We start from the raw sequence: 26,200 nt of genomic DNA, 5'->3' as shown, positions 1-26,200 counted from the left end.
ACAGATTATAGACTAACCTGGCAAGTTTGGGCTTATTAAGATTGCTTTTTTCATCAAAGAGATTTGTAAGATCAAGAAAAAGATATCACCAGGAAAGAAAAAGAAGTGAAGCAAGTGATTTAGGTGAGAAAAAAAAGAACTTTTGTAGTGAACAGAGGTACAAAGGTTTGAAGGCTTTTTTGGGGGTGGGGAGGGGGAGGAGGAGGCAGTATGTATAGTGGTTAAGTGTACAGGCTTTGGCTCCAGGACAACTGGGTGTTACTGAACTTCTGACACTGACTTTATTGAGTGACCTTGGATAAGTCACTTTTCTCTAGTTTCCTCATCTCTATAATGGGAATAACAGTAACTATCTCAAAGAGTCACAGTAGGATTACATGTCACAAGTAAAACTTAACACGGTATCTGGCACATAACTGTTGTTGGAATTATTACGAGGAAAAGCTAGAAGAGGAAAATGCAATAACCATGACCTCATGGTTCCTGTACAGGTCATCTACTGAGTCTTTTCTAACTATACAGTATGTACACTCCCAACTTATGGAATCAAAATGTGATTGTTCTCAAATAATACATGTTGAAGGTCCTATTTATGACCACTGAAAAGTTACAGTATCATGTTTCATTCAACTGATCTAAACTTAAAATGCGCATTTCAACTTTTCCAAGATGCCAATTGCAAACAGGGGACAAGAATTAATGTAAACAACCCAAACCACAGAAATATAAACCAGTTAAATTTTGATCCCAAATAAGTAAACTCTTGTTCCAAGTTAAGTATTTTATTAAACTGGAGCAAAGTCTGATTTTGGTATGTAGAATACTATTTTATTCTTTATTTTAAACCTTTCTTACATTTTAAAAAATATACAGAACAACCTCAATATAATGATGACATTTCCACTAAAGGGCCTATGAAGTCAAACCACCAGTGTGCAACATGGTTGGCTTCCGTAGGCACATTTCATTAATGCATTTCATAAAACAAACAAATCAAAAATGCTGAGAAGAAAAATACTCAGTAGTTTGATATAAAATTTAAAATATCTGTCAGGCAGGAAAATTATGGTAAAAAAGTAAGATTTGTATGTTTTACCACTCAGACCTGCTTCATACTAATTCCCAAATGCCATTTTGCTACATCTAAACCCCTGACAATTTATTACACAATTCCATGTAGCACACTAAAAAATAAGCTAATTTAAACTCTGAATATGAAAACAGATCATTACAAAAGAAAATACTGAAAGCTGTTACCTGTATTTCATAATTAAGTATATTATATTCTCAGCAGCACTAAGAATACAGCTTGGTCTAATATAAATATCTAAATAACAGCTACACAAAAGTATTTTTCTCTTAAAAGAAGTTTTTGTATATTTTTTCCCTATGTTGGTGACTTAAGCAACATTGATCTATATATTGTGCTAAGAAAACATTAGGCACAGATCACATACTATCATTTACATTTTCTTTGTTGTAAAAAATATACTATGTGCCAACGCATATCACAGAAATGACTGGTGGACAGAACAGTAAGTTTTGTAAACCTAACACACAAAAAGTCAGTATTTCACTCTTAAAAATAAAAAAAAAGACACACCAAGTAGCTTTAGGAGCAATGCCTCATTTCCGGGTGAGTATTCAGCATCTGCATTAGAATTATTTGTGGATTGTCTTAAAGGAAAACAAAGCTTTACTATATAGCAAAAGGGACACCATTTTGGGAATGTGAAAGAATTTAAAAGGAACCAGAAAAAATGTTTCTAAAAGCCATTAAAAAGATTTAACATAATATCTCATACAGGTTATTGATTGCTTTGTTGGAAGGAATAAATTATTTACCATTTTGATTGCTCTATATAGTAGATTCTTTCTTTAGCTAAGACACTTCTGAATTAAGGTACCAAAAGATGCAGATGAAGAGAAATACAGCAGGAATACAGGAGAGGGGAGCATCATTTTACCCTGATGAAATAAAAACACTGTTTCTTTTTGCTCGTGGCAGAAAATGTGTGCTGTGGAGATTATAAAAACACAAGCAAAAGGGTTGTGTGGCAGGTACTAACATACAATGCTTACTATACATCCACGAGAGACCACTTACGGATTTCAGATCAGTGTGTATAAAAGTACACTTTGATGCCAAAGATTATACTTTGCCACATATATAATATGTAGCAATTCTCTTTAGAGGAAAATTGATGCAAGTAATTTCCACAAACACAATGAGAGTGAAAGAGACAAGAATCAGAGACAAAGACAGAGGACAGAGTTCAATCAGAGAGAGAAAGACACCAAGGGGCTTGGCTCACATCCTGTGGAATATCTGACTTACTTTTGTCATCCTCAGGGCTTAATTTTTCCTACTACTGCACATTGATACTCACATGCTATATTTATCTCATGAGATTACTCTCTATATATCCTTTCCTTTAGTTTTTTTCCTCCATGAAAAAAGAGAAAAAAATGAAACCTTTAGTCCCTTCATCTTATATGACTATTCAAGTAAATATTTCTCTAGTGGCAAATTTCCAGAAGAATCAAGACTATGAACCAAAACCACTGTCCGTTACACTTGATTTACTGGGCAGTTCTCTTCAAATGGAGCAGGAATTGGCCCGTTTCCTGGGCTTGGGGTCTCGTGTGTCCTGCTCCTTCAGACACATACAAGATGTGCACATCGTCTCGGACAGCCTTCGGAGGCCTAGCCGGAAAACACTGTTGGAAAGGCTATATATTACACAGTTACAAAAACTATTACTTATAGCAAGCCAGGTTGTTAGGAAGGACAGTGTTGGATTGTCTAAGACCCGGGAGCTTTCCAAAAGAAAGTAAATGATATAGGGGAGCCACAGCATGTAAAATACGCTGGTTATCCGAAACAGGACCATGGCGTAGCGACGGTCGGGGCTGTGTCCAGTCTCTCCAGAGGCATCCACCTCATTGCTCGGGAACCGGGCCCTCCGGTCATGTATCTCTTTGGTGTGCTGCCGGCAAATTTTGAAAATGTGGAAGTAAGTGAAGCAGACAACAAAGGCAGCGGGAGCATAAAGTAAACAAACAATAAAGCCAGTAAAATAGGCACTGGTGAGCCAAGAGGTGGCACACCATTCAAAAATGTCACCGTGGTAACCAGGTTTCCCCCAGCCAAAGAAAGAAGGCAAGAAAATTAGGCAGGAGTAGATCCAGATTAAAATGATGCAAATTCTCAGCCGACAAGGGGTGACCAGTTGATTGTAGGAAAGAGGCTTGGTGATTGCAAGATAACGATCCACACTTATGCAAGCAAGACATGCCATAGAAACACTTTTGAGAACCGAGATAATATATCCAAAAACCTGGCAAGTCAATGACTCGTGGATACCTGTGGAGTAGTGGAGAAGTGAGAGAGTAGGAACCAAGCAGCTAACTCCAACGAAAAGATCAGCATATGCCATCGTCTGGATGAAGTAGCTGGTGGTATAATGGTGTAAGAGTGGAGCACAGTGAAAGACAAAGATGACTGTTAAATTCCCAGCAATGATCAGAAATGTCAGCAGGACAATAACAATTGTCTCAAAGACGCAGATGTCCACTGCACTGTAGTGGCCAAATCCTAGCGGGCAGGAGTGACGCTCAGACACATTCACCGGGCCACTGCTCAGGTTTAGGATCCTCCATTCAGTCCACCTGGATTCATTCATGGCTTGGAATTGAGGGAACCTGCAGCCTGGGCTACAGCAAGCCGGTGCCCTGCCAGCATCTGTTAAACTCTGCACCTGAGTGTCTGAGAATCAGCTCCGGGAGACGATGGCAGTGCTTCTGTCACAGCTGAGCATCCCAGAAAGGACTCAAGTCTCTTCATCAGCCTCAGTGCAGCAGTGACACCCCTCAGCTTTAAGGGGAGAAGGAGGAGAATAAGCTACAAAGGAGGTGGGGAAAGGTCACCCATTAGCTTCCTCTGGTGGTCTCAAACAACTTTTTGCAGACACAAGGCACTTCTAGGGAAAATGGACTTGTTACCTTGCACTATAAAAAATTAAAGCTGCAAAAAGGAAACAAGCAATTGCCAAGAGAAGAAAAGCTTCTGTGGGTTGTTTGTCCTCCTCAGAAAGGCTGTTTCTTAAGGATCAACTAGAAAGAATGAGAAAAGAAAAAGTCTGAAATTGTCTCAGGCTTCCTATTTCATCTAGCATAAGAAGTGGATTCATATTTTAGAATTTAAATAATTAAGACCTCAGTTTTGGTTGGAAAGCTAAGAAAAAGTTCATTGTGACAAAGAGTGTTTTGGGGCTCAGTTGAGGGTTTGATGCTGGTGGGTCAACTTTATGATTCATTTCTCTCTCATTTCTTTAAGAAGCTAAGAACTGCCACCACTACCCCCTTTCTGGAAAAGGCTAATTCCAAAAGACTCATCTGTATTTGGGCACAAAGGAGCAGAACAGAGGTAATAGACTCCAGATTGCCATATAGCTTTCATGAGAGGAAAAAACAAACAAAACATATTTCCAGTAGGAAGATAATAGGTAATGGGTTAACACCTGACAATATGATTAAACTTTTTGCATGCATTTTTTAAGCACTCAGAAAAAAAAACACAGTTGTAGTATATTATAGTTACTGGTGTTACCATCAACAATGTAATTTATACTTCCTTTCCAAAAGAAAAATAAATCATTTTGCTATTAATTTCAGCATCATTAACTTTCATTGTCTGATATGCCACCTTCCTTACAATGAAGCATGACCATAAAATATATAGCTCAAAGTTATTGCTCACCTTGCAACCACACCTATGTCTCAAATATATCTATGAATTTACATGAAATTTAGACAATAATGGAAACTTTCCTATCTACTCTGAGCTTATCTGATTAGAAATGCTGCCATTATTTACTACTTAGGTATTTCTAGTAGACAGCATAATCTACACTTCTCTACCCTCTCTATTTTCATTATATGATTAACACATTAAATAAACTTCAACTAAATCTTCTGAAAGTAGAAAATTACCTTGTTTGCTATATTTGCAGTTATGTAGCAGCCATATGTTTTTTAAAATGTCTCTTCTATTTCTGCATTCTATTTTGAGCAAGTGCTCAATTAACATAGGGGCCATTGGGTAGGTTGTAAAATGATTTTCTTTTAAAATACCTCTAACACATCAAGATGAGTTTAAATCCTAGAGTCTGAAATAATGAAAGGAATAATGCAGGAATGAATCCACCCAAAAGGCTTCCAAGGTCGTCCTAATACAAGGTTAACATTGTCAAAAGTCTTTTTTAAAGTATAGGCATTTCGGAGAGTCGCTTGTCAGCCTTTGTTGTCACACCTTTGGAAGAAATGCCATAGGTTAAAAATACAGACTTCCTCAGGAACAATGCAGCGGCACTCTTCTGAAAGTTATTTTCTCGTGCATCACCAAGTCATGCAGGGAAGACCTTCTTCTTTTAAAAGAGCCACAGGATATTCCTCCTTGCACATTCCCAGCTTCGCTTGTCACAAAATAGTTCTCTTGTTACAGGAATAAGGCAGTGCTCCTCACGTACATTCACTGTTATGAGCTGCTTGATTCAGAAGTCCGACTCACTGTGATGCAGCTCCCAGGATGCTGTCGGGATATTCTTCACAATCGCTCGGCATCACTGCCTCCACCTGAGCTGGAGCCCGGCTCCTCCTCCTCATCCTGAGCTGATGCAGAAGAACTCACCATCAGAAAGGTGACTCGGTCCTCCTGCCCCAATCAACAGCACAGCCAATGGCTACAGCAGCTGAAACTGTCACTAGGTAACAGTTGCCAGGCACATGCAGGCTTATAGACTTACTCGGCAAGCTCCGATCAAGATTGACAAAAGAAGACAATGGGACTGACCGATCCTTATAACATATTAATGGCATGTATGGACTTCTAGAAAGTCTCCCTATCTCATTTGTAAAGATTATTTCCTCTGGACAGGACAGGAAAAATAAAACAAAACTGGAATACACCTTTAAACCCTGCAGAAAAACTACCACAAGGTACTATGACACTAAAAAGTCAGCAGTAATTTAATGCTTATTGGCAGAAAAAACTTATTAATTATTAAAAATCAGCTAAGTCTTCATGAACTCAAGTGATATAGTTTCTATTTTTATTCTCTAAAATATAGTTATATTTTGATTAACAGAAGTTAAAAATCACTTAATCTCTCAAATCCCTGCCACACCCACACTAAATTGTTGAATTTGATGTAGTTAACTGTACAAACAAAGCATTGGACCTAACACCTGTATGCTAAAATCAATTTGGGAAAATATTTAAGGTCAAATATGACCTCAGAAGAGTAGATATTAAAAATAAGCAGAAGGCTTATTTAGTCCACTTTTCACCCTAACATGAAAAAGATTCAACGAGTCAAAGAACTTGTCACACAGTACTTGAGTTACCCATACCCATGTTCAAAGAAAGAAACTTTAGCTCATTTATTTGATGAAGGTTAAAAACATTTCCATTTATTTTGACTTACTATCAACAAACATTCACTATTTTAAGCATAATTCTTATGAAGTCAGCACTTTTCTTAGAAGTGATTTAGAACTAATTTACCAATTATTTCAGAATTAAATTAGGGAAATTAAGATGAAAATGGAACCTGGACGGCTGCTCAGCGGTTAGAGCGTTGACCCACAGACCAAAGGATTGCAGGTTCAATTCCCGGGTAAGGGCATGTACCTCGGGGCATATGCAGGAGGCAACCAGTCAATGTGTCTCTCTTCACATCAATGTTTCTCTCTCCTCCTCCTCTTACCTCCCTGTCACTCTCTCTAAAAATCAATGGAGGGGGAGATCCTTGGGTGATTATTTAAAATAAAAAGATGAAAATGGAAGAGAACTAACATTTGTTGAATATATTCTATGTGCCAATCATTATGCTATCCTACATAATAAAATGGTAATATGTAAATTACCATCACTCCGCTACGCCCACGATTGGGCCAGCGGGAGGCGCAGGGGGCGGGACTCAGGGTGGCCAGGGTAGCTGATTGGGCCAGCAGGACGCTGAGCTCAGCGTCTGCGCCATGGCCGCGCCGGAGGCTTTCGAAAGGCCTAGTGCACCAGCGGACAGACAGCCAGCTGGTGCACCAGGTGCATGATTAAATCATGTACTGGGCCTCTAGTCTACCTAATAAAAGAGTAACATGGTAATTGACTGTACCTTCACGACGCCCACCAGCCAATCAGGAGTATGCAAATTAACCCAACAAAGATGGTGGGTTAATTTGCATAGGCAGGCACTGAGCGGCCAGTAGCAGGGCGAGACGCTTGCGTCGTCGTCTTGGTGACAACGCAGGCGTTCCGCACCGCCCCAGCCGCTCCAGGCCTCTGGGCAGTGTGGGAAGGCAGAAAGGGGGCTCCAGCCAGAGTGAAGGCAGTGCCGGCAGCCAGGGGAAGGAAGGCCCATTCTTGCACGAATCTTGATGCATCAGGCCTCTATTGTGCTTATAAAAACCTAACTTTCTATGAAGTAGATACCATCATTATTATTTTTCAAAGGAAGAAAAAGGGTTCTAGAGAAGGTATATATAACTTGCCTCCTATTACAGAGTCATGAATATAGGATTGAAATGGGTCAAAATTGTCATTATTAACAGAGTATTTATGAACCCCATCCTTTTTTTCCTCTCCTTTCCACCAATGGCTGCCAGTCAAGAAATGTTTAAGAAGAATTCTTTTGGATTTCAAACAATAAGTTGTAAAGAACAAAAGACCCTATTCTTTCCTTTATGTTGATCTGCCTTTCAGGAAGACCTATTGCTAAAATTTTCAAGGGTTTAGGTAAAAAGAATGGCAGTGTATTTTTCATTACCAGAAAAATTTATAAAACAAGTTAGAATAACAATCTTAGAATGAGAACTATGTTGAGGTTTGAAAGTAAATATTTAAATTTAATATAAAAAGTCTAATGTAAATAATGCTGCAATGAACATAGGGGTGCATCCAAAGAAAATAAAAACACTAATTCAAAGAGATAATAGGCACCGCTATGTTCACTGCCGCATTATTTACAATAGCCAACATATGGAAGCAACCCAAGTGTCCACGATAGATGAATGAATAAATGAATATATATATATATATATATATATATAATACTAGAGGCCCAGTGCACAAAATTCATGCACGGGAGGGGCAGGGGGGTGTCCCTCAGCTCAGCCTGCACCCTCTCCAATCTGGGATCCCTCTCACAATCCAGGACTGCTGGCTCCCAACCGCTCGCCTGCCTTCCTTCCTGATTGCCCCTAAACGCTTCTGCCTGCCAGCCTGATCAACCCCTAACCACTCCCCTGCCAGCCTGATTGATGCCTAACTGCTCCCCTACCAGTCCAATTGCCCCTAACTGCCCTCCCCTGCAGGCCTGGATCCCCCCCAACTGCTCTCCCCTGCAGGCCTGGGTGCCCCCAACTGCCCTTCCCTGAAGGCCTGGTCGCCCCCAATTTTCCTCCTCTGCCAGCCTGGTCACCCCTAACTGCCCTACCCTGCAGGCCTGATCACCCCCAACTGCCCTCCCTTGCAGGCCTGGTCCCTCCCAACTGCCTTCCCCTGCTGGCCTGATCGCCCCCAACTGCCCTCCCTTGCAGACCTGGTCCCTCCCAACTGCCTTCCCCTGCTGGCCTGATCGCCCACAACTGCCCTCCCTTGCAGACCTGGTCCCTCCCCTGCTGGCCATCTTGTGGCGGCCATCTTGTGTTCACATGGGGGGCAGGATCTTTGACCACATGGGGCAGCCATCTTGTGTGTTGGCGTGATGGTCAATTTGCATATCACTCTTTTATTAGATAGGACAGAGGCCTGGTGCACGGGTTGGGGCGGCTGGTTTGCCCTGAAGGGTGTCCCAGATCAGGGTGGGGGTTCCCTTGGGGTGTGGGGTGGCCTGGGCGAGGGGCCTGTGGTGGTTTGCAGGCCGGCCACACCCCCAGCGACCCAAGCAAAGGCCCTGGTATCTGGGATTTATTTATCTTCTATAATTGAAACTTTGCAGCCTTGAGCGGAGGATAGGGCAGGCCAGGGTGGGTGGAAAGCTTGGCTTCCTCCATCACCGGGGAAACCCAAGCCTCCTGCTCGCTCCATGGCCACAGCCATTTTTGTTGGGATTTATTTATCTTCTATAATTAAAACTTTGTAGCCTTGAGCAGAGGCTAGGGCAGGCCAGGGCGGGCGGAAAGCTTGGCTTCCTCCATCACTGAGGAAACCCAAGCTTCCTGCTTGCTCCGTGGCCGAAGCCATTTTTGTTGGGATTTATTTATCTTCTATAATTGAAACTTTGTAGCCTTGAGTGGAGTCCACGGCCGGCCAGGGTGTGCGGGAAGCTTGGCTTCCTCCATTGCCGAGGAAACCCAAGCCTTCTGCTCACTCTGTGGCCGCAGCCATCTTCGTTGGGTTAATTTGCATACTCGCTCCTGATTGGCTTGTGGGTGTGGCTTGTGGGTGTAGCAGAGGTACGGTCAATTTGCATATTACTCTTTTATTAGCTATGATGATGGAATACTACTCAGCCATAAAAAATGAAATCTTGCCATTGGTAACAACATAAATAGATTTAGAGGGTATTATGCTAAGTGAAATATGTCAGACAGATAAAGATAAATATCATATGATTTCAATTATATGTGGAATCTAAAAAACAAAACAAACAAAAAGAACAGAAACAGACTCATAGGTACAAGAAACAAACTGTTGGTTACCAGAGGAGCTGGGTTGGGGGGCAGTTGAAACTGGGGGAGGGAATTTTGAGGTATAAACTTCCAGTTATAAGATAAATAAGTCATAAAGATGTAATGTACAGCATAGAGAATAGAGTCAATAATATTGTCATAACTTTGTATAATAATAGATGGTAAGTAGTCTTACTGTGGGTATCATTTCTAATATATATATATATATATATATATATATATATATATACACACACACACACACACACACACACACACACACACACACACATATATCATATCACTATGATGTATACCTGAAACTAATAGGATATTATATGTCAATCATATGCCAATTTTTTAAAAGGCTAGAAAAGTCCTATTTTATAGGAAAGCATTTTGACTTTTTAAAAAATATTTTTATTGATTTCAGAGAGGAAGGGAGAAGTGAGAGAGATACAGAAACATCAATGATACGAGAGAATCATCGATCAGCTGCCTCCTGCATGCCCCTCACTGGGGATCAAGCCTGCAACCCAGGCATGTGCCCTTGACCAGAATCGAACCCAGGACCCTTCAGTCCACACGCTGACGTTCTATCCACTGAGCCAAACCAGTTAGGGCAGCATTTTGGCTTTTAGAAATGCCTAAAAGTATTAAAATCATACAAGATTGAATTTAACTAACGCTTTACAGTAATAATATTAAAAATTAAAATTATATTTGATAAATATTCATAAATGTAGAAAGATCCCACATTCCATACAAAGAGTCAAATAATGTTTTACTACAAAACCATCCTATCTAATAAAAGAGTAATATGCAAATTGACCATCACTCCAACACAAGATGGCTGCCCCTATGTGGTCAAAGATGGCTGCCCCCATGTGGACACAAGATGGTCAACACAAGACAGCCAGCAGGGGAGGGGAGTTAGGAGGGACCAGGTCTGCAAGGGAGGGCAGTTGTGGGCGATCAGGCCAGAAGGGGGAGGGCAGTTGGGAGGGACCAGGCCTGCAAGGGAGGGCAGCTGGGGTGATCAAGCCTGCAGGGGAGGACAGTTAGGGGTGACCAGGCCAGCAGAGGAGGAAAGTTGGGGGTGACCAGGCCTGCAGGGAAGGGCAGTTGGGGGGACCCAGGCCTGCAGGGGAGAGCAGTTGGGGGGGAACCAGGCCTGCAGGGGAGGGCATTTGGAGGTGATCAAGCATGCAGGCGAGGGCAATTAGGGGTGACCAGGCTGGCAGGGAAGGGCAGTTGGGGGTGACGGGCCTGCAGGGAAGGGCAGTTGGGGGGATCCAGGCCTGCAGGGGAGAGCAGTTGGGGGCAATCAGGTGGGCAAGGGAGCAGTTAGGCATCAATCAGGGTGGCAGGGGAGTGGTTAGGGGGTGATCAAGCTGGCAGGCAGAAGCGGTTAGGGGCAATCAGGAAGGCAGGCAGGCAAGCAGTTGGGAGCCAGCCGTCCTGGACTGTTAGAGGGATGTCCGACTGCCCGTTTAGGCCCAATCCTACCCTTGAGGGGTCCCAGATTGGAGAGGGTGCAGGCTGGACTGAGGGACACCCCCCCCATGCATGAATTCCGTGCACCGGGCCTCTAGTTGAAAAATAAAAAGCATCTAAACAAATGACTTTTCAAGTATAGATTTTACACATTTTTAAGACAGTTTTGAATTGTAATTTTTCTAAAATAAGGTACATGGCCAAAAAAAAAAATCTCATTTATGGAAATTCAGATAGTAGACCGCTAAAACATATTTATTTCCCAAAAATCACAGGCAGGGATCTGAATGTAAGAATGCTGTAAATAACCCGTAATTGTACATGCTTTCAGAGGTATATCAGAAGTAAAGTTCAAGGAGCAGTGCTTTTGACCCACTTAAGCTTCCTTCTTTCCTTCCACCAACTTCCACCAAAGTTTCAGTAGTTCTAACAAGACTATTTTCTTCTTTTTAGAGACTGACTCTTTCTACTAGTCCCTCACTTTTCTTCCTTTCCACTCTTTTCTCTGATTTGATTATATAGGAACTAATTTACAATGTGAAGCTCTAATAACAAGAGTATTATTATCATATATCTACATAGCTCATTACATAAAGCATTCTTTGTTTTTACATTAGGCATAATTCTCTTCATTTTCAGGGTCATTAGGTGTTTGATTATTGCCACTCTTAATACAGTCATTACCCTTCCTCTCCTTTCAACTGACGGATGCTAGTCAGAAAATCTCTAAGAGGAAACATTATTTGGGATTTCTCCAGAATTACTTCTAACAGCTAAAACTCTGTAACTATATGAGATGATACATCACAGGTATTTGGTTTTTTATTTATACCTTAAAGATGTTTTATATATTATTTTATGTATCAATATTTCATTATTAAACATCTAAGCAATTCAAGCAATTACTCAATAGGCTATAAAGAGTAAAGCAAGAAGGATGTTAGCCATCAATGGTAAATAGGATAGAAGTAGGCAATGACTATCAAGGAGAACTACACAACTAATAAAATACATTAAAAAGTAAACAAATATAGAATAAAATAAAAGGTTTTAAAATATATTTATTAAATGTACCAATGATGTATGCATTCAGATTTTAACTATATCTTATACTACTACTCCCATTGATTAACTTTTCTCTGTCATCACTGTCACTACACTAAGCAAGCTAGCATCATCTTGTGTGTGGACTACTGCAGTGGCTTCCTGAATTGTCGGTAGCCTATTTTCAATCCATTATGCACAAAACAGAAAGAATATTCTTTCCAAAAATGCAAACCAGATTGTACCACTCTCTTGTTTAAAACACTTCAGTGGTTTGACACTGCCCTTAGAGATAAAGTTCTAACAGGCCCTATAAAATCCAGTCTCCATATATCTATCCAATCTTACTTCTCCCTTCTATATTGTTTAGGATGAGCTAAACTGGCTCTACTTCCCCCATCACTGCACCCTCCCCCAGTCCCACATATATGTGCTTTGTTCCTTGCTACCTAGGTTATCTGTATCTGCTGCTTACTACACCATCACACTTCTCTTAGTTAATTCAGATGTACTCTTCGGTTTCAGTTCAAATACCACCTCCTCAGGGAAACCTTCCATGAATTCCCAGACTACACCAGATTCCACACTTATCATAGTTATAATGATCTCTTTCATCCAGGGGAGTCTTCCTGACTAGATTGCCAGCCCCATGACAGAAGCAACGTTTTGTTCCCCATTATATCTCAAGTGTCTACACTAGAGAGTTGGGTATAGAATAGGAGTTGGACAAATAAATACTCAATATCATTTTAATATAAATCATATAAAAAAGCTTAAAGAGTCTATAAGATGACAGAAAAACACTAATTCTGTGAAATTCAGAATACACATAGTTCCTTGCAATCCCTTGTATGATATAACTTCATATGAAAGCTATAAAATTTATGACCAAATTGCAGGGGGAAAATGAATAGTATTCTAATATATTTAAATTAAGGGTAACATTCATTGATACTACTACCTAAATCCGATTTAATATGAATATTTAACTAGTGATTGAAAAAATAACATCTAGCAAGAGATGATGATTACTTATTTTTAAAATGACAAATGCTGCAAAATGCAGTGTCAATGTATTTTAAATGAGGTACTATCAAATGTAGTATTAACAATATCAAGGCACCCTGGCCGGTTTGGCTCAGTGGATAGAGAGTCGGGATGCGGACTCAAGGGTCCCAGGTTCGATTCTGGTCAAGGGTACATTGCCCAGGTTGCGGGCTCGGTCCCCAGTGGGGGGCATGCAGGAGGTAGCCAATCAATGATTCCCTCTCATCATTAATGTTTCTATTTCTCTCTTCCTTTCCCTTCCTCTCTGAAATCAATGAAAAAATATATATTTTTTTAAAAAGAATATCAAGGCAATGCGGTTTAAGCGTTAAAAAAATAAAAAGACTCTGAAGCAGCACATATTACAATCCACTGATTTAGTGGCCTCTCAAAGGCAAAAAACAAGTCTATATTGTTAATTTCATTTCACTGTAATGCAAGTTATTAACAATTAAAAATATTTAACAAAGGTTAAGTTAATAGCACTACAAAAGAAAACTTCCTCAACCTGGAAAACCACAAGAAACACTCCATGGGAAAACCTACAGCTAACATGATATTGAAAGGTGAAAGACTAAATGCTTTCTCCTCTAGATGGGAAACAAGGCAAAGGTGTCTGCTCTCACCACCTCTGTCCACACTGTATCAGAGGTCCCAGACAGTATAACAGGCAAGAAAAAAGAAATCGGTAAATCATACAATAAAAGGAAGGCGTAACTGTATATATAAGAAATACTTTTGAACTACCCAAAACCATTAGAAATAATAACTTTATCAAAATACAAGGTCAATAATACAAAAATCACATTTGTATACATTTGCTATACACAATTGTAAATAAAATTTTAAAACAATAAACCATTTACAATAGCCCAAAAACCAGAAAAATATGGATAAATTTAACAACAGATATATAAGACCTCTACCTTGCACACTGCAAAATGTCATTGAGAAAAATTAAAAGGTCCTAAATAAATAGTAATATATAGCATCTTATGGATTAGAAGACTCAATATTGTTTTTCTCAAATTGATTTGCTATTCCAATTAAAATACAAGCAGATATTTTATAGCACTAACAAGTTGTTTCTAAAATTTATATATAAACACAAAGAACCTCGGATAGCTAAAACAATATGGGGAAAGGATAAAAAAAGTTGGAAGACTGGCAAATTGGTTTCAAGACTTACTCTAAGCCAAGGTAATCAAGGCTGGCATAAGGATAAACAGATCACAGAAGAAAACAGAGTCCAAAAATAAACCCACACTTACTTACCAACCAAATTTCAACAAAATCTAAAACAAGTCAGAGGAAAAAAGAAAATCTTTTCAGTAAATCGCAGCAGAAAAATTGGATATCTGGAGGAAAATGAACTTAGACCTTTTCCTCATACCATACACAAAAAAACATTGGAGATGATCATAGATCTATACATAAAAATTAAAACTATAAATATATAGCTTCAAGGAAAACGTCCTAGCAGGAGAATACCTGCATAATATGAGAGTAAACAAAGATATCTTAGAATACTAAAAACAATAACTATAAAAGAAAAATTTAATAACTTATACTTAAAAATCAAAATTCTGATTTTCTAAAGATATTAAGAAAATCAATAAGCAAGTCAAAAGACTGGGAGAAAATGTTAGCAAAACACATATCTAACAAAGGACTTGTGGTCCAAGTTATACAATTGACTCCTATAATTTGTTAATAGAAATACAAATAACCCAATTTAAAAATAGGAAAAACTGGCATAGACATTTCACAAAGTAAGGAATACATATGACCATTAAGAATATTAAAAAAGGTCTGAGCATCAATAGGCATCAAGAAAAAGCAAACTACAATCACAATAAGATACCATTATACACTCACCAGAATGGCTAATATTAAAACACTAGAGGCCTGGCGCACAAAATTCGTGTACTCAGGGCGGGGGGGGGGGGTGTCCCTCAGCCTGGCCTGTGCCCTCTCGCAGTCCGGGAGCCCTCAGGAGATGTCTGACTGATGGCTTAGGCCCGCTTCCCGAAGGGCCGGTAGTCGGGACATCCTTAGTGCTGCCATGGAGGTGGGAGAGGCTCCTGCCACCGCCGCTGTGCTTGCCAGCCATGAGCTCAGCTCAGGGCTTCTGGCTGAGCGGCACTCCCCCATGGGAGCACACTGACCACCAGGGGGCAGCTCCTGCATTAAGTGTCTGCCCCCTGGTGGTCAGTGCACGTCATAGTGACCTGTCGTCCCACCATTCAGTTGATTTGCATATTAGCCTTTTATTATATAGGCTTATTATATAGGATTGACAAATACTAAATGTTGGTAAGGATGTAGAATAAGTGAAACAGACATCATGTAAAATGGCCCAACTTTAAAACAGTTTTGGAGTATCTAATAACATTAAACAAATCTGCCCTGACCCATCAAATCTACCCACTAGAAACAAAACATATCCATTAAAAAAAACTTGTATAAAAATGTACATAGCAGTTTTATTTTTAACTAGAGGCCCGATGCACGAATTCGTGCATGGGTGGGGTCTGGCCAGCCCATTGGGGTCAATCGGGCCGAGCTGGCCAGTGGGAGGGGCCGTGAGGTTGGCCAGCCAGGGGCCCCCCACCGCCCCCAGTCGAACACCTGGTAGAACTCCTGATCAAGGGGCTAATTTGCATATTAGCCTTTTATTATATAGGATAGCCAAAAACTGGAAACAATCATCCATCCATCAATAAGAGAATGGATAAACAAATTGTGAAATGTACATACAATGAAGTTCTGGAACAGGCAAACTAGTTTTTTTTTTCTTTTAAATTTAAATTCTTTATTGTTTAAAGTATTATATAAGGCTTGTTTTTCCCCCATTGACCACTCCATAGCCGCCCCCACCCCTCAGCACATGCCCTCACCCCACCCCACTCCGGTCTGTGTCCATTGGTTATGCTCAGATGCTTGCATACAAGTCCTTTGGTTGATCTCTTACCTCTCAACCCCCACCTTCCCTCATAGGTTAGACAGTCTGTTCGATGCTTCCATGACTCTGGTTCTATTTTTTTTTCCATCAGTTTCTGTTGTTCATTACATTCCACAAATGAGTGAGATCATGTGATGTTTATCTTTCTCTGACTGACTTATTTTACTTAGCATAATGCTGTCCAGTTCCATCCATGCTGCTGCAAATGGAGAGAATTCCTTCTTTTTTACAGCAAAATAGTATTCCATTGTGTAGCTGTACCACAGTTTTCTAACCCACTCATCTGCTGATGGGCACTTAGGTTGTTTCCAAATCTTAGCTATTGTAAATTGTGCTGCTATGAACATAGGGGTGCATATATGCTATCTCATTGGTGTTTCTGTTTTCTTGTAATATATTCCTAGAAGTGGGATTACTGAGTCAAATGGAAGTTCCATTTTTAATTTTTTGAGGAAACGCCATGCTGTTCTCCTCAGTGGATGCACCAGTCTGCATTCCCACCAGCAGTGCAAGAGGGTTCCTTTTTCTCTGCATCCTCTCCAACACTTGTCGTTTGTTGATGATAGCCATTCTGATGGGAGTGAGATGGTACCTCATTGTTGTTTTGATTTGCATTTCTCGGACGATTAATGACTTTGAGCATGTATTCATATGTCTCTTGGCCTTCTGTATGTATTCTTTCGAAAAATGTCTATTTAAGTCCTTTGCCCATTTTTTTATTGGATTGTTTATCTTCTTTTTGTTAAGTTGCATGAGTTCCCTATAAATTTTAGAGATTAAACCCTTATTAGAGATAACATTGGCAAATATGTTCTCTCATGTAGTGGGCTTTCTTGCTTTGTTGATGGCTTCTTTCGCTGTACAGAAGTTTTTTATTTTGATGTAGTCCCATTTGTTTATTTTCTCCTTTGTTTCCATTGCCCTAGGAGCTGTATCGGTAAAGATATTGCTACAACCAATGTCTGCTATTTTGCTGCCTATGGCTTCTTCTAGGATTTTTATGGTTTCCCGTCTTACATTTAAGTCTTTTATCCATTTTTTTTTTTTTGGTCTCCAAATATATATTTTTTCTTTATTGATTAAGGTATTGCATATGTGTCCTTATCCCCCATTGCCCCCACTCCCCAGCTCGCACCCTCACCTCCCTAGTGTCTGTGTCCATTGGTTATGCTTATATGCATGCATACAAGTCCTTTGGTTGATCTCTCCCCATCCCCCAACCCTCCCCTGCCTTTCCTCTGAGGTTTGACGGTCTGATCGATGCTTCTCTGTCTCTGAATCTGTTTTTGTTCATCAGTTTATGTTGTTCATTACATTCCACAAATGAGTGAGATCATGTGATATTTATCTTTCTCTGGCTGACTTATTTCGTTTAGCATAATGCTCTCCAGGTCCATCCATGCTGTTGCAAATGGTAGGAGTTCCTTCCTTTTTACAGCAGCGTAGTATTCCATTGTGTAGATGTACCATAATTTTCTAATCCACTCATCTGCTGATGGGCACTTAGGCTGTTTCCCAATCTTAGCTATGGTTAATTGTGCTGCTATGAACATAGGGGTGCATATATGCTTTCTCATTGTTGTTTCTGTTTTCTTGGAATATATTCCTAGAAGTGGGATTACTGGGTTAAATGGAAGTTGCATTTTTAATTTTTTGAGGAAATACCATACTGTTCTCCACGGTGGCTGCACCAGTCTGCATTCCCACCATCAGTGCAAGAGGGTTCCTTTTTCTCTGAATTCTCTCCAGCTCTTGTCGTTTGTTGATTTTTGATGATAGCCATTCTGACAGGTGTGAGATGGTACCTCATTGTCATTTTGATTTGCATCTCTCAGATGGTTAGTGACTTTGGGCATGTTTTCATATGTCTATCAGCCTCTTTTGAAAAATGTCTATTTAGGTCCTTTGCCCATTTTTTATTGGATTGTTTATCTTCCTTTTGTTAAGTTGTATGAGTTTCCTGTAAATGTTGGAGATTAAACCCTTATCAGAGATAACATTGGCAAATAAGTTCTCCCATGCAGAGGGATTTCTTATTGTTTTGTTGATGGTTTATTTTGCTGTGCAGAAGTTTTTTATTTTTATGTAGTCACATTTGTTTATTTTCTCCTTAGTTTCCATTGCCATAGGAGCTGTATTGGTGAAGATATTGCTTCAGCTTATGTCTGAGATTTTGCTGCCTGCAGATTCCTCTAAGATTTTTATGGCTTCCTGTCTTATGTTTAAGTCCTTTATCCATTTTGAGTTTATTTTTGTGTATGGTGTAAGTTGATGGTCTAGTTTCTTTCTTTTTTTTTTTTTTTATGTATCTGTCCAATTTTCCCAACACCATTTATTGAAGAGACTGTCTTGACTCCATTGTATGCTCTTGCCTCCTTTGTCAAATATTAATTGAGCATAATGGCTTGGGTCAATCTCTGGGTTCTCTGTTTTGTTCCATTGGTCTATATGTGTGTTCTTGTGCCAGTACCAACCAGTTTTGAGAACAGTGGCTTTGTAGTATAGCTTGATATCTAGTATTGTGATCCCTCCAACTTTGTTCTTCTTTCTCAAGATTGCTGCAGCTATTCGGGGTCCAGTCCTGAGAGGGAAGTTCATAGCATTACAGGCCTACCTCAAAAAAAAAAAAAAAAAAAAAAAAAAAAAACAAGAAAAAAATGGTAATAAATTATCTAACTCTATAACTTAAAGAATTAGAAAGAGAGCAACAAGAAAAGCCCAGAGTGAGCAGAAGGAAGGAGATAATAAAGATCAGAGCAGAAATAAATGACATAGAGACCAAAAGATCAATGAAACCAAGAACTGGTTCTTTGATATGATAAACAAGATTGATGAACCTCTAGCCAGGCTCACCAAGAAGCAAAGAGAGAGGACCCAAATAAACAAAATCAGAAATGAAAGAGGCAAAATAACAACAGACCCCATAGAAATACAAAAGATTGTTAAAAAAAAAATACTATGAACAACTCTACTCCAACAAACTAAACAACCTAGAGGAAATGACATATTCCTAGAAAAATACGACCTTCCAAAACTCAATCAAGAAGAATCAAAAAATCTCAACAAGCTGATAACTATGGAGGAAATTGAAGCAGTCATCAAAAAGCTTCCAGCAAACAAAAGCCAGGGGCCTGACGGCTTCACACAGGAGAGTTTTACCAAACATTCAAAGAAGAACTAAAACCTATCCTTCTCAGACTATTCCAAAAAATTCAAGAGGAAGGCAAACTAGCTTTTTATTAAAGAAATCAGAACATAGTTGCCTCAGGGTGTGTGTGTGTGTGTGTGTGTGTGTGTGTGTGTGTGTGTTGACTGGCAAGAGGAATAAGGAAACTTTCAGGGATGATGAAAACATTTTGTATTTCGATTGCTGTGTATTTCATTCATGCATACATGTCAAAACTTATCAAAATGTAACATTTAACATCTGTATATTTCAGCTACATGTAAGTTATAGCCAAAGAGAATGATAAAACTATGATTGCACTTGCATATTTCAAGTGCTCCATTTCTGTGTAAAACCACTAAATTAGAGCCTTAAATTACATGAGTGAATTTTAAGGCACTGCCAGGAAATCATATACAGGTGTTGGCAAAAGTGGGTTTATAGTTGTGAGTATGCGAATCAGAGTTTATTTTTGTACTAGAGGCCCGGTGCATGAAATTCACCTCCTTCCTCTTCTTATTTGCTATCTTTAATTTTCTGGAGAATTAAATATCAGAACTACACTTATGAGATTTTTGTCTCAAAAAGTAAATAGTAGAACTGCTCTATTTACTAAAGTGCCCTAGCACAGGCTTGAGCTGTCAGTTATTTCCAGATAAGAGAGGTGGTGACTATTTCAGTATGGCAATAGATTTGATAAGTGCGCTTAAAGACTCACAGGAAAAAAAAATTCCAAGTTTTTTTGTATCTTCTATGGAAGAGCTATTCATTAGTCCTATTCTCTTACTTTAAGAAATAACAAATCTAGAAATTAAACTGTTGAAGAAGATTTTTATATCAATGAAACCCCATCAAATATTATCTCACAGAAAGAGTTCAATACAGCCACTATCTTTAACTTTCACAAAGTAAAAACATAGAGGGAAAGTTGAACTTTAAAACATCTCCTGCAAAAGTCTGTTAAAAATGTATAAAAACAGAATAGCACAATTACATTTTAAATAATGGTTCACATTATAGGAAAGAAATATTTATTCAAATTCACTTTTAATTGAGAGAGGTTTTCCCTTATAAAAAATTGCTATTTTTTAAGATATCTTATTGTTATGGCAACGGAAGTACTAAAAATAATAAAGAAATATCAAAGTTGTTATAGCAACTGGAATTTTAAAAAGCCATGAAGTGTAAAGTAATCAAACATTTACTTGGCTTGAAATGCAACACCTATGACTCAGTTCTCAAAATGAAACTTGAAATACTCATGCTCTTGTCTTTACCAGTTGTCTCTGTAGTCCAAATTTAAAAACAAAACAACAAAAACTTCAGCAGAACAGTTCAACTATTTTTTATATTCCTTGTATCCCTCCATCATTTTATACATAGTCAACAATGGGGCTTTGATAACCACACAAGATACTGAACTCCATGAGTAGCAGGACATGTTGATTACTCAATAAATGCACACTTAATTGAACTCAACTATTCAGAGTTTATAAAAAATCTGGATTTTTCTGGTCTTCTAACTTGCTCCTTACCTCTAATTTCACTGCTCTGATCAAAATAAAATACACTGAAGATGGAAACGATCTTGCTGTCAATGTGCTTTGGCCAAATTCCTCCAATTAGAGTTAATATTTTTACTGAAGGATTATTACAAGCTAGGTGCTCAGAGATATTCTGGAACCTCTTCTCATAGAGGTCACAGTCTAGTAGAGAATGAACTCAAGTAGGTCAGCATCACTGGAATATAAAGTGCAACGCGGGATATAATGAGACCAGCAGGAGAGAATTCACAAAGGTCCTATAAGCAGTGGTAAGGTCTTTAAAGACTTTAAACCAGAGAATAACATAAATTGATTATTTTCCCAGAGGTGGCCGGATGAAACAATTAATATTTTAGATTTATGTACTTTACATTAGAAAATCAAGGTAAGTCTTTACTTTCATACTTTCATTTGTTCCTTTCTAATATCTAATAATCAAGATTCGGGTGACAAATGTAGCAAATGGTGTGAACATAGCACATTTCTCTAGTATTTATGAATTGAAGAGAATTGACTGGGAATAGACAGACCCCTATGTATATCTCTCCATACCCTTTTGCTTTATTTGTACTTTATCCATCTCCTTTTTTTAGTATTTAAAAAAAAAAAAACTGGCTATTTTTAAGCTAGCAGTGGTTTATTTCTGTGAACTAGTCAAGACAAGTTGAGAAGCTCAGACTGGGCTTGGGGGAGGCGGGGAGGGAGCCAGAACATATTCCCCTTAGACCCTGAATGGGAGAGCTGCAGTTCTGGTTAGGGAAGCCTGTTGTTATAAAGTCTGACAACTCTGCAGAAAGAGAATGCTTTCAAAACCCCAATCTCTTCCCTTACCTACCTTACCTGAAGAAGCCTAGTGATGACTACTACTATTTTGATCCTGAGCCCAATACAATTCTACTGTTTTTTATTACAGTGAATAACTTTTATTGTCCTTTACTTGAATCATTTGCAAAACATTGCTTTATTCTTAATTCATGCTTATTAGCATCATCCAACAAAATCTTATTTTTGTTAATTTTTACAAAAAATAACACAAGCATTCAAAAATAGCAGTGTCTACAAAATAAATTATTCAATAGTTAATCATTTTAACAATGTAGTAGTTTCTATCCCTGTAGTGCCTGTATGATTGATTTTATAATAGTTGTTGGATTTCTATTTGTTCACGCCACATATAGGGTCTAAGTATATGTATATATTATACATTTGCTAATATTTCTCCAACTAGAGTTCAAGGAATCTTTGTGAATATATTGTTAGTAGTACTTTAGTACTTTGTAACTTTCTATTTTTATGTCCACAACAATCTCAAAGCTTTACTAGAAATATATTCTGATTATCTGACTGCTAGCTCATAACTAAGTATTGTTCTGCAATGTCGGTGCCAACATTCATTGAAGCATTCGCCATGGTGTTGGAGCCAAGAAGTTCTTAATTTGTTGCAGGCTAAGAAAATAGAACATAAAGGCACTTAATATGTAAATGATGCACCAAGTGAAGGTCACATGACCTAACACTACACCATACAAATAAGTTTTTCCAGTGGGTTGGGAAAGTGTGCTGGAAAAATCTGAGTCATCTGAAGACACATGGCCCCATAAGCATGCCAAGCTCTAAAAAAATCTATATTGTAGCTGTTAGGATCACATTCACACTGTTAGCAGCAATTTAATTTCAGGAAAATAACCTCATCTATAACATTAAATTAATGTGGTAAGTGTACATATGTATTGATTTTATAGTTTATTTCTATTAGATTTCTTATGGTAACAAGAGCTAAAAGTATAAAGAGTTTATATTTGACTTTATATTGTCACATATTTAGGTAACATTGGAACCATTTTTATAGTCAATACTGGTGGGAGGGGATTGTTGATTATTTTTTATCTCCATGAAATGGAATGGCATATTATTCAAAGTTCAAAACCCTGACACAGCCGAAACCGGTTTGGTCAGTGGATAGAGCGTCGGCCTGCGGACTCAAGGGTCCCAGGTTCGATTCCGGTCAAGGGCATGTACCTTGGTTGCGGGCACATCCCCAGTAGGGAGTGTGCAAGAGGCAGCTAATCGATGTTTCTCTCTCATTGATGTTTCTAACTCTCTATCCCTCTCTCTTCCTCTCTGTAAAAAATCAATAAAATATATTTTAAAAACAAAAACAAAAAAAAAAACCCTGACACATATTGTAGTTGAGATTCAAAAGATGTCTTTTAATAATGATGACAAAGAACTATGGCAATACAAGTGAAAGGGATGGCAAAGCTAACGAAAACAATTTAACTAGGTTGATAAGAAACTAATAATATTTGAGTCTACAGTGCCCATAGGCCTATGGAAAATACTCAATTACAAGTCATCTGAACAGATGGAAAAAGAGTTATGAAATGATATAATTATCATAAGAGTCTCATTTACACGTACTAGTACATTTGGTTTTAATGAAAGTACTAGAGAAAGTCTTGATTATTAACCCCTCCTCCACAAACTTCCACCATCTCACATTTCCACCCCAAACACTGCATTGCCTGCTCCTAGACCTAGACACTCTTCTCATTTACCTTTCTATCTCTCCTGGAGCCTCCAATCATACATGTTCAGTTCATGTTTGTTGAAAGGATAATATTATTGTTGACCCAACACTTTTACCCAAAGATCTCATAATACTTTATAAACAGATATTATTGACTTTGCAGCATCATACTACAAATATGATAGAAGAGGACATGTCAACAGAAAAGAATGAAAAGAAACCCTTCTAACCCTCAGACCAGGGGTGTATTAAACACAAGATCATTAAACATCTGTTGCAGGGGCCTAAAATAATTTACTTAGCAATTTAATTCACCAACCAACAGAGGTTTGAGTATATTAACCATCTTCTTCACTAATTTATGAGCTCCTCTGAAAATGTCTCTCATTACTGTTATCCTCAGTAGCAAGCACAGTGCCTGGCAAATAACAGAAGGTCATAATATTTGCTAAATAAATCAAAATGACTGATTTGTGTTCCTCCCCTGCTGAATGTCAACACAAAAGATTATTTTATAAAGCTGGAATCTAATCTGGAATAAACAGCAGGATTCTCCTAAAACATCAGAAATTAGAGTGGCTTAAACTCACCCAGAATAGAAAGCTTTTTAAAAGAAAGCTAAAAATATTACACTTTTTCATCATCTTTGGGTCATGTTATGGGGGGAGGAGGAAAATGAGAAATCAAGCAACTGACCTACATCTGCCAGGACAACTTTGTTTCTCACCAGGCAGTTTCAAAGCTAAGTGGCTAAAGTGATTAGGGAGCATAGGGAACAACTCAGAACATGAAACCTTTGACAGAAATCACTTTTAAGAGACAGAAATTGAGAAAGGAAAGAATAAACCAATTATGTTGTTTTCAAGATATGCCTAAAACAGGGATAAAATGTTGCTAAACTGCAAAAGCCAACTAAGAAAATGTCTCTATTCAGAAATATTAGGGATCAAACAAGAAAATGTGATTAAAAACTGAATTAGAAGAGTGAAATAGGGATCAGCAATCATTTGGTACTTTTTGGCTAAACAGCACCATGTGACAATGTTTACAAACTCCTGAGCTGGAGGCTACAACTTTGAAAGTTCACATACACATACACACGTCTATATACACATATCCAGAGACTAAATGTTAACCTAACTTGGCATCTCCACAAGGGCAGCTCCAACCAGCATCAGTGGTCGGCAAACTCATTAGTCAACAGAGCTAAATATCAACAGTACAATGATTGAAATTTCTTTTGAGAGTCAAATTTTTTAAACTTAAACTTCTTCTAACGCCACTTCTTCAAAATAGACTCACCCAGGCCGTGGTATTTTGTGGAAGAGCCACACTCAAGGGGCCAAAGAGCCGCATGTGGCTTGCGAGCCGCAGTTTGCCGACCACGGTTCTAGATGTTTTCTGTGATGACCATAACACAGGCCAAAGCTGGAAAAGTATAGGTTTGCAACATGGACTCATTGCAAATGTTAAAATCCTCTGCTTTTCCCATTCACTCTATTACCCATCCCAACTTTCAGGTGCTGAAATAACCTGTTATGTAAGCAGTATAAAAACAAAAAGATAATTTACAGAAATACAATTACTTAAAAAATTTGAAGTTTTTTGGAAAAAGGATAATTTTGTTCAAAGAAAAGTATTCTTTGGGTTCAAAGCAGATTATTGTAGGACTTAAATGTGCCAAGAGGATGCCAGAATTAATTGGGTATTTAAAAATCAGAACACTAACACCAAGTAATCCATTATCAGCATTTATGCTAGGAAAAAAGTCTCACAAAATTTTATTCAATACCCAATATTCTGAAGTTACTTCTAGGATACCAATGAAATAAATCAACTTTCGATTCTTTTGTTTCTTTTATAATATATGAAGTATTACCAGAGTTATGCCTTTTGAATAATATCAAATCTTGGAGTGTTAATATTCCAGTCTTTCAGCAGTCGTCATAGAAAGAAGGCATGCATTAAGATGTATTTGTGATAGAAAAGTTTTTTTTAAAAGTTTTAGAAAATTTGAGAAAATCCTTCGTATGTCTTTATACTTGTAAATCTGATAACCATAGCCATTTAAATACTTACATATGTAAATATTATCTGGGGTCCAAAAGAGATGCAGAAATGTGAGGAATTTTCCTTACAGTAATGGGTTAGAATGACATTTTCCCTAATAACTCCTTTTATAAAATGTACCTCCCAAGCTGAATGTCATTATGGGACTATTTATAATTTAGAGCTTTCTGTCAAGATGATTTTATGCCCTGACACAGCACTGAGTAGTCTGGAAACAGCTGTATGCCCCAAAGGGAAATGAAATTCTTGGTGTTGTTCATGAGTGAAGGTATTAAATATGAAGTATTTCTTATAGAACTTCATGAGAATAATGGTTAATTGATTGTAACACAGTAAAATCATGCCACTGAAATAATAACAGTTACAATAATAAATGCTATTCCATTAATAAAGTTCCTTCCTTATAAGTATATGAAACAATCCTATCTAATAAAGAGGGAATATGATAATTGACCATCACACCCTCACAAAGATGGTGGCGCCCACAGCCAATAAGGAGGGAATATGCTAATTGACTGCCATGCCCTCAAAGATGGTGGCGCCCACAGCCACAAGATCACGGCACCCAGTCCCCGCAGCCCCACCAGGGCGCCTGCCTCCAGAGTCTCCCAGTCCCCTCAGCCCCGCCAGGGCGCCTGCCTCCGAAGTATCCCAGTCCCCTC

General features: G+C 38.5%; 2 protein-coding genes across 6 annotated transcripts in view; both read right to left on the bottom strand.

Annotated features, from left to right (window-relative positions):
• LOC103289977 (rab GTPase-activating protein 1-like) overlaps positions 1-26,200 on the bottom strand; it is a 438,759-nt gene that overhangs the window by 264,094 nt on the left and 148,465 nt on the right. The gene's annotated exons all lie outside the window — the stretch shown is intronic.
• GPR52 (G protein-coupled receptor 52) lies at positions 813-3,686 on the bottom strand. The gene has a single exon (XM_028152051.2). The coding sequence runs from the start codon at positions 3,684-3,686 to the stop codon at positions 2,601-2,603; it is 1,086 nt and encodes a 361-aa protein (XP_028007852.1). The 3' UTR covers positions 813-2,600.

The sequence above is a fragment of the Eptesicus fuscus genome, chromosome 22 (genome assembly GCF_027574615.1).
Source record: "Eptesicus fuscus isolate TK198812 chromosome 22, DD_ASM_mEF_20220401, whole genome shotgun sequence".
Lineage (NCBI taxonomy): Eukaryota > Metazoa > Chordata > Mammalia > Chiroptera > Vespertilionidae > Eptesicus > Eptesicus fuscus.
Note: the sequence above shows the minus strand (reverse complement) of the source record. Positions and strands in the feature narration are given on the sequence as shown.